Below are 17,985 nucleotides of genomic sequence, written 5' to 3' on the forward strand. Positions count from 1 at the left end.
AAAAAAAAGACAAAATCTATAAGACAAAAATTAAAAAGCAAAATTAGTCTGTAAACTCGCCAATACTTTTATTCTTTTACTAAAACTCTTGAAAGTTGTACTTCATGTATCTGTGTGTTTATATCAGAGTACTTGTACGAGAGTATTTGTATCTAAGTACTTGAATGAGGGTAGTTGTGTGAGAGTATTTGCACCAGAGTACTAGTACTTGTAGTACTACAGCGTAGATGTGCTGCTTCCACCGCTGAGTGTCACACATGTGGAGGCAGGGACGGAGGCAGCAGCGGGGGGCGGGGCCAAGCCACATCTGGATGAAAAACATCTGGACTTTCTCTCCGTCTCTATACATGAGAGGCTCCGGGGCTGAGGACCGACGCACCGACACAACGACCGACCGACCGTCCGTCCGTCCGCCTGCGCGTCCCTCCGGCTGACTTCGCCCCACATGATGGTTCGGTGCTGCTCGGTCTGGACCGGGACCCTCGTCCTCCTGACGGCCGGTACGTGCAGCCCGATCCCCGGGTACTTTTCTCTCTTTTCCACGGAGCTTTTTTTTTTTTTCTTTTTTTTTTAGCGGAGGTCTGAGAGGCCGAGCTGAGGAGATGGATGGAGGGGAGGAGGGGGACGTTTTGTTTTGGAAAGAGTTTTCTGCAGTATTCTTTTAAAGTAAAAGTAGCAATACGAGGTTAAAAGAAATACTCTAGTACAAGTTAAAGGTAAAAGGCAGGATTTAAAGTCAAGTAGGAAACAGAAGTAAAAGTACAACAAAGTGTCTAGAAGTAAACACGTTTAATCAGCTTCATGTTGTTTAAGTATCAGCAGTAAAAGTACACAGATACTAACTTTACTGAAGTGTCAACAGTACATAAGTACTCTGTTATAATCTCTGGAAATATGTAAAAATATACAAATAGTAGGTTTATTGAAGTATCAGCAGTAAAAATATTATAAGTTTTGGAAAGGTATCAGCAGTAAAAGTACACATATGTTAGGTTTATTGAAGTATCAGGAGTACACAAGTACTATATTATAAGCTCATCAACAGTAAAATATACAGATATTAGTTTTATCGCAGTATCAGCAGTAAAATAATACAAACATCAGCTCCATGTATTACAAGTATCAGTACAGAGAGTACAGAGAGAGTAGATTTACTGGAGTATCAGCAGTAAAAGTACACTGACTGATACTCATATAGTCAGAATAAAGCTAAATACTACTGTACTTATAGTTTTATGAAAGCATCAATAGTACACACGTATTATCAGCTCTGTGTAGTTCAAGTATTAGTAGTGAAAGTACACAAGTATTAGCTTCATTTAAGTATTGGTATGAGAAATGTTAAAGTATGAGCAGTACAAAAGTGAAGTACATGTACTTTTAGTTAAATAAAATCATCAATAGTACACTATAGTACTATCAGCTTTTTGTTGTTAAAGTATCAGTAGTAAAAGTATACAAATGTCGGTCTTATTTGTTTAAAGTCTGTTAAGTGCAGTAAAAGTACACAAATAAAATCAGCTTCACTGAGTCAGAATGAAGATAAAACTTGTGTACTTTTGGTCTACGAAAGCATCAGCAGTACTCAATAATAGTCAGCTCCATGTAGTTAAAGTCAGTAGTAAAAGTTCACAAGAGCTTGATTTAAGTATCAGTAGAAGAGACGAATATCTGCTTCATGTAAGATCAGTAGTAAATGTGAATATATTGTTATAAGTGTATCAGTAGTAAATGTACACATGTATTATCAGCTTCAGCCTCCTGAGACCACGTGTCCACATATGGGGACATTAAGCTTTATTCTTATTCTGCTTCATTTAGACCTGTTGTCCTCATAACTACTTAACAAGTACTCGTTTGAGGACGTTGGGATTTCATCGTTCACAATTCTGTCTTTGCACAACAATGTTTATTGTATTTAAATTATCAGTTTTATATTATGTTCCACATTAGTCACTTTGTTGCAACATGCAGTGAAATAATCCCCATGTCCACAAATGAGGACGTATATGTTTTTTTATGCTTTGATGCTGTTAATCCCAAACAAAAGCTCAGGTATCAGGAGGCGAGAAGAGGAAACTCTCTCTTCTCTGATTGGTTCACGCAGCCACACGATCATTTCTCATCCAAACTGAATGAAAGTCTCTCAGGAACAGGAAATGTAAAGTAGATTATTATTTCTCTTTCTATTGTTATGTTTCCATTCCCCCTTAGAAATGTTCAAAACCTAAATATCACAATAATAACTGGTAATGGAGATGCCTACATTTCCAAAAACCTCTCGAATATCTAAAACTAAAACATTTACTCTCTAATGAGGTGGTTTTTCAGATGTATCGATATAAATGTTTATCGTAAAAGTGCAGTGGAAACACTTGATGACTCAGGGTCATGTGACCAGTTCATTTGAAGTCCATCCTCCTTAAAGTGACGAGAATTTAAGAGAATTATGGGAAGTTTCGAGATGAGACTTTACCAGAGTTCTAGCTCAGACACCTTTCAATGGAAACACTTACAAATCGAAATTTCAGTAATATCACTTTTATTTTGCCAAAAACCGTAACTGGAACGCAGCTGGTGTTGCGTTCGCGGCACGTCTCTGCTGTTGATTTTACATGGAACTGTCACTGTTTACTTTAATCTCCTGATAAGGAGTTAGTCATTTGATTTAGCTTGTAAAACAGTTTAAAAATCAACTGCTCAAACCTCAAAAAATGATTAAAAGCAAACACAATTATTCAGACGTCTAAAAATAAAAGCCTGAAATGTGTTATAATTTAAAACGTGGAAAGTCCATATTAGAGCAGAGCACTTGAGTGAATGTCTCTTCCATCTCTGTCATTTAGTGAGCAGTTCCTCTTTAAAAAGGAGCCCATTATCTCATATTTTGACAAAGAGCGAGTGTATCTGAAACTGAATGAGCAGCCATTGAAACACGCTGGCGTCTTGGAGCTGTTTTAAGACGCCGGGGAAGACAGAGACTGGCACTGAGGGAAAAAGGGGGAATGTGAATGAGGCTATGTGAGCATTTAAGCTTCTCCTTCGACAATAATTCAGAAGAAACAGAAATAATCTATATCATGCAAGAACAGGAAAATCTAATTCAATTTCGTAAGTGAGTTCAAAAGATTGAAATTTGCATTTTTATACCATGTTACTGAAAAAAAAAACGTTTAACTAGCTTCTTCTATAGGGGTAACAAAAACAGCTAAGGCTCATGGGTAATGTAGTATTTCTACTTGTTCAAGATTCAAGATTGTCAAACCGAAAAAAACATAAAATATACAGAAACAAAATGTAAAGGAATAAATAAACATTCTGGATTGGGATTGTTGCAACAAACCTCAAGAACTTGTCTTTTATTTCATTCCTGATCTAATAATGGGGCCACAAAATCAATCAATAAATTAATAAACAACCTCAGATCCAGGCTAACGGGCTAACAGGCTAACAGTTCCCTCCTGTTTCTAGTCTTTGTGCTAAGCTAAGCTAACTAGCTCTTTATTAGCAGTGGAAAGAAAACACATTTTCCTTTGAACTGACCGAGCTGACATTGTTTAGTGTTGGACGTGATGTACAGGAAACACAATATGATCAGTGTGTCGCATGCGAGAGGTTAAATCTGCTGTGTGTGTGTGTGTGTCTGTGTATGTGTGGGAGAGAGAGTGTGTTAAATAAACCAGCAGTTGTGATACGCAGGGCCTCCTCGGAGAAGCGTGGAGTGCTTCGATTTCCCATGAGCCTTTAAGGCCAGAACGTTGGATGCTAACTTGGCTCTGAACGCAGCCCACTTCTGGCTTCAATTTAATGCAGCAGGCACACACAGACACACACACAGACACACACACACACACACACACACACACACACATGTTTGTATTTCTATCTTTGTGAGGACCATCGCTGACATGAAGCATTCTCGAGCCCACACCCACACTAACTTTAACCTCAATCTAATTTGGATTTTAGACGAGGAAAAAGTACCCGGGGCTTTTACTACACTGTTAAATAGTCATGGATTCAAAATTTAACATGCAAAAAGCTACAAGTACTGATACTGATAGTACTCATCATGCAAATTGACCCTCAAAAAATATATTTTTGTTGCGTCATCCATTAATGTGTGGACATTACGTCAATGTAATATTTATATGTTTATATATATATAAGTATCTATATACAGAGAATGTACTCAATTCTGCAACTAACTAGAGTAAAAGTACAACGTTTACCTCTCAAATGGGTTAAACTGGAAATATCTTACTCATTCTTTTTCCCTTGTAAAACTTTGCTCATCAAATGACCCAAGCAACAAAACGTTTGATGAGCACCAGCTGAAATGAAGGACTATAAATTTTAAAATCTTACCAATAATATTCCAGTTTTTTACCATTTTCACTTCCCATTCTACACTGTAGATACAGAGTGTTGTTGTTTTTTTATGTTATTTCATATTTGATCTTTTTATTGTTTTTTTTATTAGTTTTTTTGTATATATTGTTGCCTAACTCTGCGCTACTATGACAAGAAAATTTCCCATACGTGGGATAAATAATGTTTTATGTCTTTATTAAGATGCAGAAGTATAAATGACCTGAAAATAAACTGTGCAGAGTTTCAACACAGTACTTTGTTGTTATGAAAATGTATTTTTACATGCTAATGTTAGACTTTCGTTATGCTAAGAGTATTTTTTATGCCCATGTTAACCTTTGTTCAAATCTTTTAATGATTTTATTTATCATCTGACTTTTACTTTAACTTCTCTTATGCTAATTTTTGTAGCTAATACTTTATGTTTATTCTGCAGTTTTTATTCTTATTTAATTTTTTATGCAGCAGTATTTTATTAAGCTACGTGTAGACTTTTTTTTTTAATATATGTCAGTTTCTTTTTTTAAACCAATTAAATTATCATTTGTAATTTAAATATTTTTAGGTGTTTAAGATCTCACGTCTGTTTTTCAAAGCCACCATTTTTACTTTCGCGTCACTCTTTTACGTTCTTTTACGCTTTTAAATTTCTAAAAGTTTGAATGCAAAATCGAAAGATACACAAATGGCATTTGTGTTTAACTTTCAAAATCAAGTCATTTTTTATCCTAGCTTTATTTTTGTCGATCATTTCAACAATCATTAATGCGCAAACATGTTCTATTTGTATTACTTGCTAAACTTGCCCCCCTTTTTTACGTCAACGTTAGTTCCGTTTTTGTGCTAACTTTTGTCGTGCCGTACTAAACTTAGTCTTTGTTATGCTAACGTTAAAGCTAAATGAGCTGTAGACAGCCTCTGAAGGTCCGTCCCTGAGGGAGGACCAGTCAAGATTTTCTCGTTTTCCACAAATGTCTTCACTCCCAAGGTCTGAAACTCACACTGCTCCTCTCACACACACACACACACACACACACACACACGGCCCGTGCTGCTGATTCTAATTACAGCGAGCTTTTTGCTTCTCAGCTCTTTTCCGTTTTCTTCCTCCTTTGTCTTCGGCTCCGTTTTTGGGAGCAGAAACATCTGGAACAGCTTCTGCTGCGTGTGTGTGTGTATGTTTGTGTGTCGCGGAGTTAATGAAGTGTTGTGTGTTTACGTGTGCAATCCTATATGTGTGTGCAGAGTAAATCCAATCGCAGCGCGGTGTGGTTTGCTTCGTGTGCGTGGCTGAGTGTATGTTTACCCAGATATACATGCAACACTAGGATTTGTTTGCTCTGGTTTGTCTATCGTTGTCGGGCCCAGTTTTTCGTTTTAGTGTGCGATGCTGATGCAAAAGTAATAAAATTGTGTTTGGGAGAGTAAATGATGTCACGGAGAGCCCTTGCGAACGAGGAATGTGTGCACCGTGCTTTGGTGGAGCAGTTATTTCTGTGTCATCTGAGTGGGATCACAATTTGGCAGAGCAACACACACAAATAGTACAAATAAACAGTACGCACACACCCACATAGTCCACAATCAAATGCAACTCGGTGTAAAAGCTCAAACCTACGTCCACACGTACGATGACAAAAACTCGTGTTTGTTTTGGAGCTGTGGGTTCGGCTCCAGCTCTCTTGGCTGTAACAGTTTTTCGGCCGACGGCCTTTAAAGGGACACACCCATATCCTGCTCCAAGTCACAGTCGCTTAATGTCACGCTTTACGTGGCACAGCACATGCAGTAGGACGTGTTGAACTTAACAACGAGCCGTCTAAATCACTCAATAAAAACATTCAAATATCTTACTTTGCGGTGAAATACATATATTTTGAAATATCCTCCATTACTAAACGTGAGCTTCTTAAATTTAGCATTTTTTTTAAAGGGCCCCTTGCCAGAGTTTGACTGGAGATGAGTCTGAACTCGTCTAATGCTGCCTCACTTCTATCCTTCGCCCTGCAGGTCTTCCTGTTTTCGTCCAGTCTTTCAGCCACATGAGCTTCAACCTGTGCAAGTGGTGTGAGGTGTCCAGTCCCATGTGCAAAGACAGCGTCTGCTCGAGTAACTGCAACCTGTCCTCCTTCTGCAACGTCATCGAGGAGATCTGCATCGCCATATGGTGAGTCTGACCCGAATCCTTTACTTGGCTGATATCTGATTTTTACAAACCTTTAACGCCCATTACATCCATTCAAGCTGTTTTATTAAATGCTGTAGTTTGTCTGTTTGTCACTGCTTGAATGTTGTTTGGAGGTTTGAATGCTGTAGGTTTTTTTTTTGTTGTGTCCATCGATGTTTCTGTCTATTGTTGTATTTATCTCCTTCTTTCTGTAAAATGTGACTTGAAAGATGCATCTGCTTATTTTTTCAAGTAGTGTTGCGAGATGTTCAGACTGAATTTTGATTCTCTTTGTTGAGTTTTTATCTCTCTTCGTTGTTGTTTGAACTATTTTTTGTTAATTTTTGTTGTCATTTCCGTCCCATTGGGTTAGATTTTGTCTTTTTTTATGATTTTGAGTCATTTATAGTTGTTTTGAGTCTGTTTGTAGCACATCCTTATTTCTTTGTCTTTTGTCTTGTTGGGGTTATTTTGTGTCTTTCGTGTCTTGTTGCCCTTTCTACTTATTTTGTCTATTTTTGGATTCATTTAGTGTCTCTTTTAGCATTTCCTTGTGATTGTTTCATGGTTCCTTGAGGTTCTTTTGTATATATTTGTGATTGTTTTGTAGTTTTGGTCATTTTTGTCTCTTCATGTTTGTTTTATATCTCATTAGAGTCATCTGGGTGTGTTTGTTTTTATCATGTTTGTTTTTTGTGCTTGTTTTTTCCTGTTTGCATCTTTGCAATAACTTAACTTCTCTAGTTTTGTCTCTTTGGTCATCTGTGCCCGTCTTTTTGTCCCTTGTAGTTACATGTCTTCAGAGTTTTCGTCTCTTTGTGGTAGTCCTGGATCACTTTGATTGTTTAGGTGCATTTATGGTGGTTTTGTGGCTTTTTGGTGTAGATGTTTGTGTCTTTCTAGTTTTATTTGGTCTCCTTCTGGCACTTTTGTGTGTCATCATGGTTGGTTTGTCTCTTTGCTTGTCTCTCTTGACTTGTTTTGTGAACCTTTGTGTTTATTTATGTCTCAGTAAATCGTTTGGTGCCTCTTCGTTGTATGTTTTTGCGGTGGTTGTGCATGTGTTGGTGCAGAGGCTTATTTGATGATCTGCAGTCTTTTGCGTTTGCTTGATTTTGTTTTTAATGATTTATTGCTTTTGTTAAATAAAAGTGAATAGGAATAAATAAAACAATATGTCCTCATGCCTTGAATGTCCATAAAAATGCTGGAATATCTCTGTGCACTCATTGTTATCCGTCAGCACGGTCCCTCGAGCCAGCAGAGCAGGGAACAGTACAGCTGATCCACTTCAATATGTTGCTGATCAGCAATTATGAAACATCCTGAAGTGATTTCTCTCGGCTCGCTACTGTTGCAGCACTGACTAAAGTTTGGCCCTTTTCTTATTGGCTTCCACGTGGTTATTTTTTAATGTTAGACAGTACATGTGGAGCTTCAAATCGTCCTTTCTCCGTGACTGGAAACTTTCTGGCTATTGGTGCTTGTGTTTGGATAACAGTCCTGTGCTGGGATCTCCCTCGCTGCCCCCCCCTCCCCACCCTCATTTCCTGTTCACGCCAGTTGGCCCGACCCTCCCAGCCTTCTGCAGGTAACCAGCGATAAGAGGCAACTGAGAGGAAAGAAGAGAAAAGAAGAACACTGGTTTACTCAGTGCAAACAGAAATGCAGAGTCTGAACTTGCTGTTCCTCACCACTGCAGAATAACACATGCAGTTAAATCAAGCTCTGTACTTAGGGACAAGCTGTCATTTTCTGCTGCTGCTGCACATTTTCTGCTTGTTGACATCTTCTGCACTGTTTGACAGATGCAATAACTTTTTAGATCCTAGTTCCTCAAGGCTATGTACTCGGGCATCTTCAGTTCTCACATAATAATAAAAAAACAGGGCAAATATAGATAAAGATAAATGTATTTATTGTTATTCCATTACAAGCTCAGAGTGGGTGCATCAATCACATAAGTGATTAATGTGCCAATATTTCTTCCCGTTAAATACTTAGAAATGTATTTTGTAAAGGTAATGAGGTCAGGATTCTTCGTCTAAAATAATCGAGTTTGTTACAAATTAAGATTTAAAGTACTGCAAATAAAATACGAAGTTTGCAATAAACAGAATGTCTTTTATTGTGAAGTAACAATAAAAAATGACTGTGTTTATCACTTACAGTAAACTGTAGACCAGGGGTCTTCAGAGTTTCCAGGCCAAGAACCTCCAAACTGATGGGGAGATTAAATAGGGACCCCCGACATAATATATGTGTTCTATATTAAACTCAACCCAGTGCTATGTTATGTTTTATGTTTATGTTTTTATTTCAAACATATGCAACATTAGGGTGGTAGTCTTCTGCCTCCATTCATCCCTTTACTAAAATATGTTGGTTTTCTGTTAATGTGTATTTAAAATAAACTGTTGGGGAAAATTGTGGGACAAAATTTAAAAAAATATATATAAAAAATGTCTCTGTGGAAGATCTATGTTGTAGAGTGAGTTTCTGTCTTCAAGGGTTGATTTTTTGTTATTTTTTACGCACATTATTTAAAGTAATTATTTGGTAAAGATAATTGCCAGGTTACAACTCTTCTTAAAGCCCGAACGTTCGTCTTCTCATTCAGGAGGAAAACCAACAACACGATGACGGTGCACACGATGTGTCACAATCCCTCTCTGCCGCTGGACGACGTGGACCCCGGTCTGCTGCTGAACTTCACCTCCAGGGAGTGTCACATGGTCCCACAGCCGGCCGAGGACGGAGCCATGATGGTCTGTGGCTGCCGCGGTGAACACGAATGTAACGACAAACTCATCTTCGACAAGGGAGCCAACGGTGAGACGGCACAGATGGGATAAAAGCATGAGTGGGTTAGTGGTTGTGGTGGAAATTGTCTGACAGATATAAGAGAGTATGTTGTAATTACAACAGGAGATCACTGTACCTTAACACACATTCGTCTTTTATAGTGTTTACAAACACAGAGTTTGTCTTCCCGAAGTTAACTTGGCAGAAATATCCGTAAAGACGACAATAACTGTTCATCCGTAACTGAACCATATTCATGTAACAACTGGTCACACAAAAATAGGGAAATGCCTCTTTCTATGGCATCAAACACCCAGACCAGGGGTCTTTAACGTTTTTCAGGCCCAAACTGATGCAGAGATTTATAGGCACATCCTGTCTACTACATGTGCTCTATATTAAACTCGGCCTAGTGCTATTTTGTTATCATCATTTTGCATTCAATATTAAGCTATTCAAATAGTACACAGGTTCAAATATTCATTTTTTATTTGAAACATGTGACAGTTGAACATGGAGATTAGCAGCATTAGCTACAGTCAGTGATTCATTTAAATTAAATGAATTTCAAGTAAGCTGTTGTGTGATTGACTGAACCAACAGGTCTGAAAAGCAGTCAGAGATATATTTTATATTTTTACAGATATCTGCCAAATAAAAGAGAAGTAAATGTATCACTGCATTAGAAGAAACAACTGGAATCGAGGTACAAAAACCTGGTGTTGTGGTTCACATTTAGTGTCAGATAATATTATTTTTATGCTGTATTTATTGATGAAGTCAAACCTTAAGTTACTTCTTAAGTTACGTTCTGGAGGGCTGTCAGATAAGTTTGTGGATGTCGTTGTTTTGTCGTAGTTACGGCCGACAGTAACTATTTCAGTTCCAACAATAAATAACAATAAAACCATTGTTAATATTTGTGATCACTCCTCGTCATCGTTTTAACATATTTAGCTACATTTATCAGAACTGAAATGACCTAAAACCAACTTAAAGTAACTGCAACTGAGGCTAATCCACTTTTCCAGGTCCATACCCGTTCGTAGGGATCATTGTCGAGTCTAATTGACCTTAGTTTGATTTATAATAAAGATTTTTCCCGGTCTTAATGTATTTACTGATACATTTCACCATGTTTTTGCCACTCATGGGGGCGTGGCCCAAGGCGGCAGTGACATCAATGTATACCCTCTATTGTGGGGAACCTGACAGAGTCAGCGTGTAATATGCAGCCTCGTAATTGGCTCTGCAGTGATAGGGGCTGCAATGAGTAAAGTGTTGACTGAAAGATAACGTCTTCTATCTCCATGTATCCCTTTACTGAAATGTGTTGGATACATGTTAATGTGTATTTAAAGAAATTTACATTTGGGGGGGAAATCCTGTTGAAGACCTCTGATTGCAGCAGTATCTTCTCTTACGTAATCCTAAAGAATTAGTCTCCAGTAAATCATGTGGAGTAATGACCTCAACAGAAACACTATCTTTGTGGTTGAGATGATAACCCTGTAAGTTTTCACTCATGCAGCAAACTATATTTGAATTAATGATCAACTAACTTCACTTCCACGTGGTTGGATGGGTGAACGATGAGCTGATGTTTCCTCTGTTCCTGCAGGTTTCTCCAGGCTGCAGAGTAAAGATGTGATTCCAGTGGTGGTGGTCAGTTTGGTGCCTCCTGTCCTGGTGGCCATAGTCGCCACTGCCGCTTTCTACTTCTACCGCGTACGCCGTCCGGACAAACCGGGCCCTCCTGCACGCCCTGACTGGCCCACCAAACGTACCCCGGAGCTCTACCAGGCTTTAGACCTGCCATGTGGGGGGCCGGGTGGTCAGGGGGAGGGTGGAAGAGGAGGAGGTGTGACAGCCTCTGGTACTGATCAGGAGGAGTCTAACGCCAAGGTGGCATCTCTAAACAATGACACCATCAGCAGTATGACCGACTGGCAGGGCCTGCTCCCTATCAAGCTGGACGTGCTGGTGGGGAAGGGGCGTTTTGCTGAAGTGTGGAGGGGGTGCCTGCTGCAGGGCGAGAGCGGTGGAGTCAGCAGCTACGAAACGGTAGCGGTGAAGGTCTTTCCGGCCGTGGAGTACGCCTCGTGGAGAAACGAATGCTCCATCTTCTCTGACCCGGAGCTGCAGCATGAAAATGTGGTCAGATTCCTGGCAGCAGAGGAAAGGGGGAGGCCGGGCCACGCCCTCCGGACCTATTGGCTCGTCTTGGCCTATCACAGCCTGGGAAACCTGCAGGACTTCCTCACAGCCAACATACTCAGCTGGGAGGAACTTGTTGCAATGGCAGGCAGCATAGCTAAAGGATTAGCGCACCTCCACAGTGACACAACGCCCAGCGGGGTCCCAAAGGTGAAGAACGAAATCATTTTGTGATCCGTGCTAATTTGTGCCATTTTTTTTTTTTTGACTGTTGCTGGTTGCTTGTGTTGCTGTAGGTGCCTGTTGCCCATCGGGACCTAAAGAGCAGCAACATCGTCGTAAAGAGCAGAAAGGAGTGTGCACTGTGCGACTTTGGTCTGGCTTTAAGACTGGACCTGTCCCTCACAGTTGATGACTACGCCAACAGTGGGCAGGTAAACTGTGAAGTTAAGATATGCTTAAATATCACCTACCTGGAATGCTGTTAGTTCATTGTGCGCCACCAAAACAGCTAAAAGACCTGGATTCTACAAGGCCTCTGTAGGGACCATGTGGCATCTGCAAATTAGACATTAGCAGCAAATTCTTTAAATTCTGTAAGAATTGGACAAAACATCCTGTCTTTAGTTCATAATTTGCCCCTTCTTTGTCCACGGTGCTGACTTGGAGTTGGAGCTTTGCTGGTTTAAAAATTCTTTCCCAGTATTCTGCCCATAAGAAATCTTAAAGTCTCCAACAGACTCACTACAAGAACCTCCACTTACCCACTCACATGTCCCAGAACTTGACCTGCAATGTCTCAGCTCATCACTTTGTTACAAAGCAGAACTTGCATCTGATGTTTATTTTTGTTGTCCTGTCCAGGTGGGGACAGCTCGGTACATGGCTCCTGAGGTGCTTGAGTCCAGGGTGAACCTGGAGGACCTCGAGGCCTTTAAACAGATGGATGTTTACTCCATGGCTCTGGTTCTGTGGGAGATGGCCTCCCGGTGCCACGCCATCGGAGGTAGGTGGTTTTCTGTTTGTCAGGATAACAGAGGCGAGATGAGCATTTATATGTCTTTACTGTTCATGTTAAGAGCAGGAAGGTGCAAGGATGCAACTCCAGGTAACAAACACCTAATGGCAGGCCTGGTTAAATTACCGTAACTCACAGTAGTTTGCGCTACTGACAAAATTCAAAGTGTGGCTGAACACCGGAAAGTTGTGCTTTTGTCTGGAAGACTTTTGTGACATCTCAAGGGTTTAACTAACTGTATTTTTACCAACATACTCCTCGACAACAAACAACCTGCAGCCAACAGCAGTGGTGCATCACAATTACCGTAATGGCAACTTTTTTTCCCCAGAAAGTGCAACTTCCCAGTGTTCAGCTACACATTACAGTAATTCAAATACCAAAAGCTTTTTTTTGTCCGCAGGCAGATGTTGTTTTTAATTTAGCAGAAACCTAAAACACTGCGTTCAGTTGCCTCACACAAAACTCATCTTGCATAGATCAGAGCACACTCTAATGTTTGGGTTTGTGGTTAACATATGTAAATGTAACATAACCTGAACTTATCGGTCGAAGGTGTTCTAGTCAGATTTAAGACAAATAAACGGATCAGACCTACATCATACATTTAAAAGGCAGCAACAGGACAGATGTTATTTTCAGGTGCATGTCCAAAATGTTCTTGCACTGTCAAACAAAAATACTTTACTATGTAACAACCTTCTATCCCACAAATACTTGGATCTTGGTCCACCTCCACCTTCTTCTGTATATAGCGTATATTTACTTCTATTCATGTTTATTGTAGATTTCTACATGTGCAAATCTTGTACGTTTTTCTTATGCTATAAATAATACTATTTTTATATTATTTTATTGCTATATACTTTTTTAACTACCTATTTTCTTTTTCTTTTCGTGGGTTCCATGAATATGTTTTTATGTACAACTAACGCACTGTGACCAAGCAACTTCCCTTGTGGATCATTAACCTCAATATTCAAACTCAAAAAGTCTAAATTCAGTTGTGGGTCAGTAGGTTTCCAGAGAAGAAGCGGTTAATGCATAATTGTTTGTATTGGTGCAGAGGTGAAGAGCTACGAGCCGGCGTTTGGCTCCAAGGTTTGTGAGCAGCCCTGTGTGGACAGCATGAGGGACCTGGTGCTGAGGGACCGAGGACGGCCGGACATCCCCCCAACGTGGACGCAGCACCAGGTAAGAGATACAGTCACCGCTAATTCACCTTTAACTCATTGAAATACCTGCAAAATCTAAATTTCAAGTTATTTATTGTTGTTGTTTGTTGTTCATCGATAAAATCAAGGTATTTGTCACATTAGAACATCAGAGCTGATTCAGACACATGTCAACATTATCACATTAGACAACATCAGGACACTTCTTCTTCTTCATGGCTCCTAATAAATCAGTTTTCATTCAGAGGTGGACCTTGTAGACCACATTAGACCCTGATTAGACCTGAGAATGATTCCTTGAACTTCTCTGATTGGCTGAATGAAAACCACATGACAATAAACGTCACTGAGAGGAACATAGACACAATTTAAAATGTGATGAAGTTACCAAATATGGTTCCATGCCCCATGAAGGATTAAGCTACATGCATCAAACACAAGAGACACAAAGACAACATGTTTATAGTCACTTATTTCATGAAGGCGGGGGGAATAACTTCTAATTAACCATTAAAGACTTTAACATTCTGCCAGCAGCAGCTTTTTGAACCATTCAGAGTCTGTGCACGAGTTGTGTTTGAGTAAATGCTGCATTATGCACTATGTCATTTTCTTCTGATTTCATTGATAAAAGTCATGATAGGATTCAACACATGTTTTTCAAAACAAAAAACTTCAGACAACTTCTTATTTTTTTAACTGTGTGCAACTTTGAACACTTAGAGTGATTCTCAGTTCAGCTCAGTTCAGATTTATTGATATCCTGAGGGGAATTAATTTTGCAGCAGACATCAGAGACACAGTGGACACGCACAACATCAAATAACATCAACAGGACACAATAAAAAATAATGAAAAATACTACTAATAAAAATACTATTATAAAAAATGTGACACCTTAAAGTGTGAGGTAGAAGTGCAAACAATGCATAAAGTGTATAGTACTAAGAAATGAGAAGTAAAAAGTAAAAACAATGTATAAAGTAAGTATGGATAAGTACAGAGTACAGAGAGTGCAGACAAACATAGCCCAGAAAGTTAAGCCTATCTGTGGTGACAGAGATTCTGACTTTTTTGATAGACACTTCAAAGTCTTCACTTTTAAAAGAGACCAAGACCATGAATGAGCTCCAAAATGTTCATGAACAACATTTAATGTACTTTGGTTAAGTTCTAAATGAGAGTTTTGGGGGGTTTTTTTTGCAAAAAATTGAAATGATGAGAGGTTAAACTCCACATGGTTCACACTGCCTGTGACGTCTTTCTGTCTGAACCTGGTCTCCTGTCCTTCAGGGGATGAGCATCTTCTGCTCCACCATCACTGAGTGCTGGGATCACGACCCAGAAGCCAGACTGACGGCTCACTGTGTGGTGGAGCGCTTCAACGCTCTGCAACGGGGGGAGGAGCAGGAGGAGGAGGAGGAGGAGGAGGAAGAGGAGGAGGGGGAGGCAGGTACACAGGAGTGATAAGACGAAGAGGAACTGATGCCAAAAAGGCGATGGAGAGAAAAAAAAAGACTCTCAGGTGTTTTAGTCTTCCTCGTCCTCTGTCTTCCTCAGGCTCAGCGATAGATCCATAAATCCCTCCACAGTTCAACCTGATGATGACAGCGTTAAGACAAACAGTCACAGATAAAGGGACTAAAACTGGACAAATAATAAACTATAGTTACAGGTAATGCACTTCATAAAATCCATAATGAAGTATTTGCATCAGTGGCTTCAGAGACATTTAAGGTAAAAACATTTGTAGATATCAACGATTATGTCAGAATGAACAAACTCATGACTCTAATGTGAAGATACTCGTTGGTCCACGCTGAAACATCTGGATGAACATGACACAGTCCGCAGCTATTCATGGTCCCCGTTGGGTAAACGTGGGTTTGAATCATGTTATTATATGAGCTGTTAGCCACACGTCCGTGCCCCTGGTGCTTCTGAGATTTTTCATGAAAACTACCTGCTACACATTTTTTATGAGACCACAAATCAACAGGACTGCAGTCTGTCGTGATTTGGGAAATCCTGGAATTTTTTTCGCCGAAGACGAGAGAGGACGGATACAAACCGAACACTGACTTTGTGCCTTAAAACGATCGACTCACAAACTGAGAGTGAGCAGAGAGGGAGGTGAAAGGTCAGAGATCTGCTGGCAGAGACGCACGCTCAGACAGTTTGTTGTGTGATAACGGTTCATTTCGTTGGAGCTGGTCTCCATTTTATCGTGGTATTATTCTTTAATAGTGACTGTGATTATCGTAACTCTAACCTGTGTGCATAAATAAACAGGATAAAGGGCTCTCTCCTGCCTTGTGGATGACACTTACGCCTCATTAAAAAGCAATAAATTGAACTGCATTAAATGTGCAAGTATTGATTTTGCGTAATCTTTGGCTCTGTCATATTATTTGAAATGTGTTAAATTAGTGAAGGATCCAGCAACCAAAGAAAAAAGTTTCCATCCAGAAACATAAATAGAGAAAACCACTAAAGGATGGAAAACACAGTATGTTCAGCCTGTGTTGTTCATTTTGACAATAAAGTTTGTTTTTGTACATGATTCGTGATTCTTGGTTCTTGATTGGAGGGATTTTCCGTACATTTAAAAACCATTTTAATTCACTCTGTTATTAATTATATTCCTGCGTCTGCATCTGTGTGTTCGTTCTTCTGTACATTACAGATTTACTTGTGAGTTGCTGCTGCCGTAGCTTTTATATTTATTGCCGCTAAACTATATGTCATTGCTGTTCTTCAAAACTTTCTTCTTCTTTATTTAAATTTTTAGCGTTTATTAAATACTGGAGTGTTTAACCTCCTGAGACCAGAGCTTTTGTTTGCGATGCATTTTTAATTTCTCCAAGGTGTTTGGGATTAGTAAGAACTAAGAAGTATAAAAACTAAAAATCATCTTTAAACAGGAAGTAGTTTTTGAAAAATAAAATGTCCTCATATGTGGACATGGGGATTATTTCACTGTATATTATAATAAAGTCACCAATATTTAACAAAATATAAAACTTTCTATTTTAATACCTGAACATGGCTGAGCAAAGACAGAAATGACGAAATCCCGACGTCCTCAGACGAGTACTTGCTAATTAGTGATGTTGTAGCTCGTTGCTATTGATAGAATTTGTTACATTTGCGCATCATATCAAACTAGAAACATTAATAAACATAAAAAAACAAGTTTCAACTGCAACATTTGATGAGGTTTTGTACCATGTCCACTTTTGTCTCATGATTGGCTGCAGAATGAAGACCTTAATGTCCCCATATGAGGACGCAGCGTCTCAGGATGTTAACAGACTACACTACGTTCTCTAATCCCAGTCCACTGACAGTCAACTTTTTATTTAGGAGGTTTCTTTTTTGGGATACAACTTAACTTGAGTTTTTTTTTCTTGGCATGTATTTGTTGGACCTGGAAATTGATGCAAAATTGTCCATTAGCAGTTCCTGTCCTGGATGAACAGACACAATTCTAGTGTAATTCTCAAGTAAGTGTATTTTCATGAGCATGTGAAAGTGTGCGTTAAAAAAAGAAAAAAACTATAGGTGTATATTTGTTTAGATATGAATCAATTTCCAGTAAGTATAACACAGAGCAACCGTTTAACCTTTTAACACAGAAGGTGGTTTGGTACAGGATTTTTATTTTTATTTTCTGTGAACAAGATTCCTCTCTAAAGTAGATGAAAGACTGAAGGAATTAAATTATTATTATTTTTAATATTGTGGGAATTAAAATTAACTGAATTCGTTCCATCGTCTTTATGAATGATAACATTGAATTGTGAAAACTCAGCTACAAACCCTGAGTGTGTGACAATAATTTTAACTGATTTTCTAGTAGATTAAATCTTAGAAAATGATGAGAGCGGTGAAAAAAGATCCGTCAACAGGGGCCCAGAGACGTTACGGTTAGGGGAAGATAAGTCCACTCTCGAGGCTAACCTCGAAGATAACCATCTCCTGGTTGTTGCCGTGATGATGTGAATCTCCTCATCCTGCTGTTGACTGGAGAATGAATGAATTTCATTCCTGGTTTTTCCATGTAAACACGTGAAGAACTACTCTGTGTGAAGTAGAAACCTCTCAAACATTTGTATGATTTTCTTTTTCTTACCAAGAATTAAAATGTGACTTTCAAACGTCAGATAAAGAAAAGCACTGAGCCCACAATTGAATTTTTACAGCAATGTCTTTCATGTTTTGGGTTGGGAACTCAGACCAGTTTTGGTCTTTTTTTTTTTTTTTTTGTGCCTGTGGTTACTTGACAC

At 39.1% G+C, this 17,985-nt stretch overlaps 1 protein-coding gene across 1 annotated transcript; it reads left to right on the plus strand.

Moving 5' to 3' along the window:
• Positions 1 to 219: 219 nt before the first annotated feature.
• Positions 220 to 16,259, plus strand: tgfbr2l (transforming growth factor beta receptor-like). The gene is given in 9 exon segments (XM_047600096.1): positions 220 to 398; positions 401 to 500; positions 6,385 to 6,541; positions 9,162 to 9,373; positions 10,968 to 11,713; positions 11,800 to 11,937; positions 12,368 to 12,509; positions 13,588 to 13,715; positions 14,990 to 16,259. Coding segments are annotated over 9 exon segments (1,938 nt in total). The 5' UTR covers positions 220 to 257; the 3' UTR covers positions 15,164 to 16,259.
• Positions 16,260 to 17,985: the final 1,726 nt, after the last annotated feature.

The sequence above is a fragment of the Mugil cephalus genome, chromosome 12, assembly GCF_022458985.1.
Source record: "Mugil cephalus isolate CIBA_MC_2020 chromosome 12, CIBA_Mcephalus_1.1, whole genome shotgun sequence".
Taxonomy (NCBI): Eukaryota; Metazoa; Chordata; class Actinopteri; order Mugiliformes; family Mugilidae; genus Mugil; species Mugil cephalus.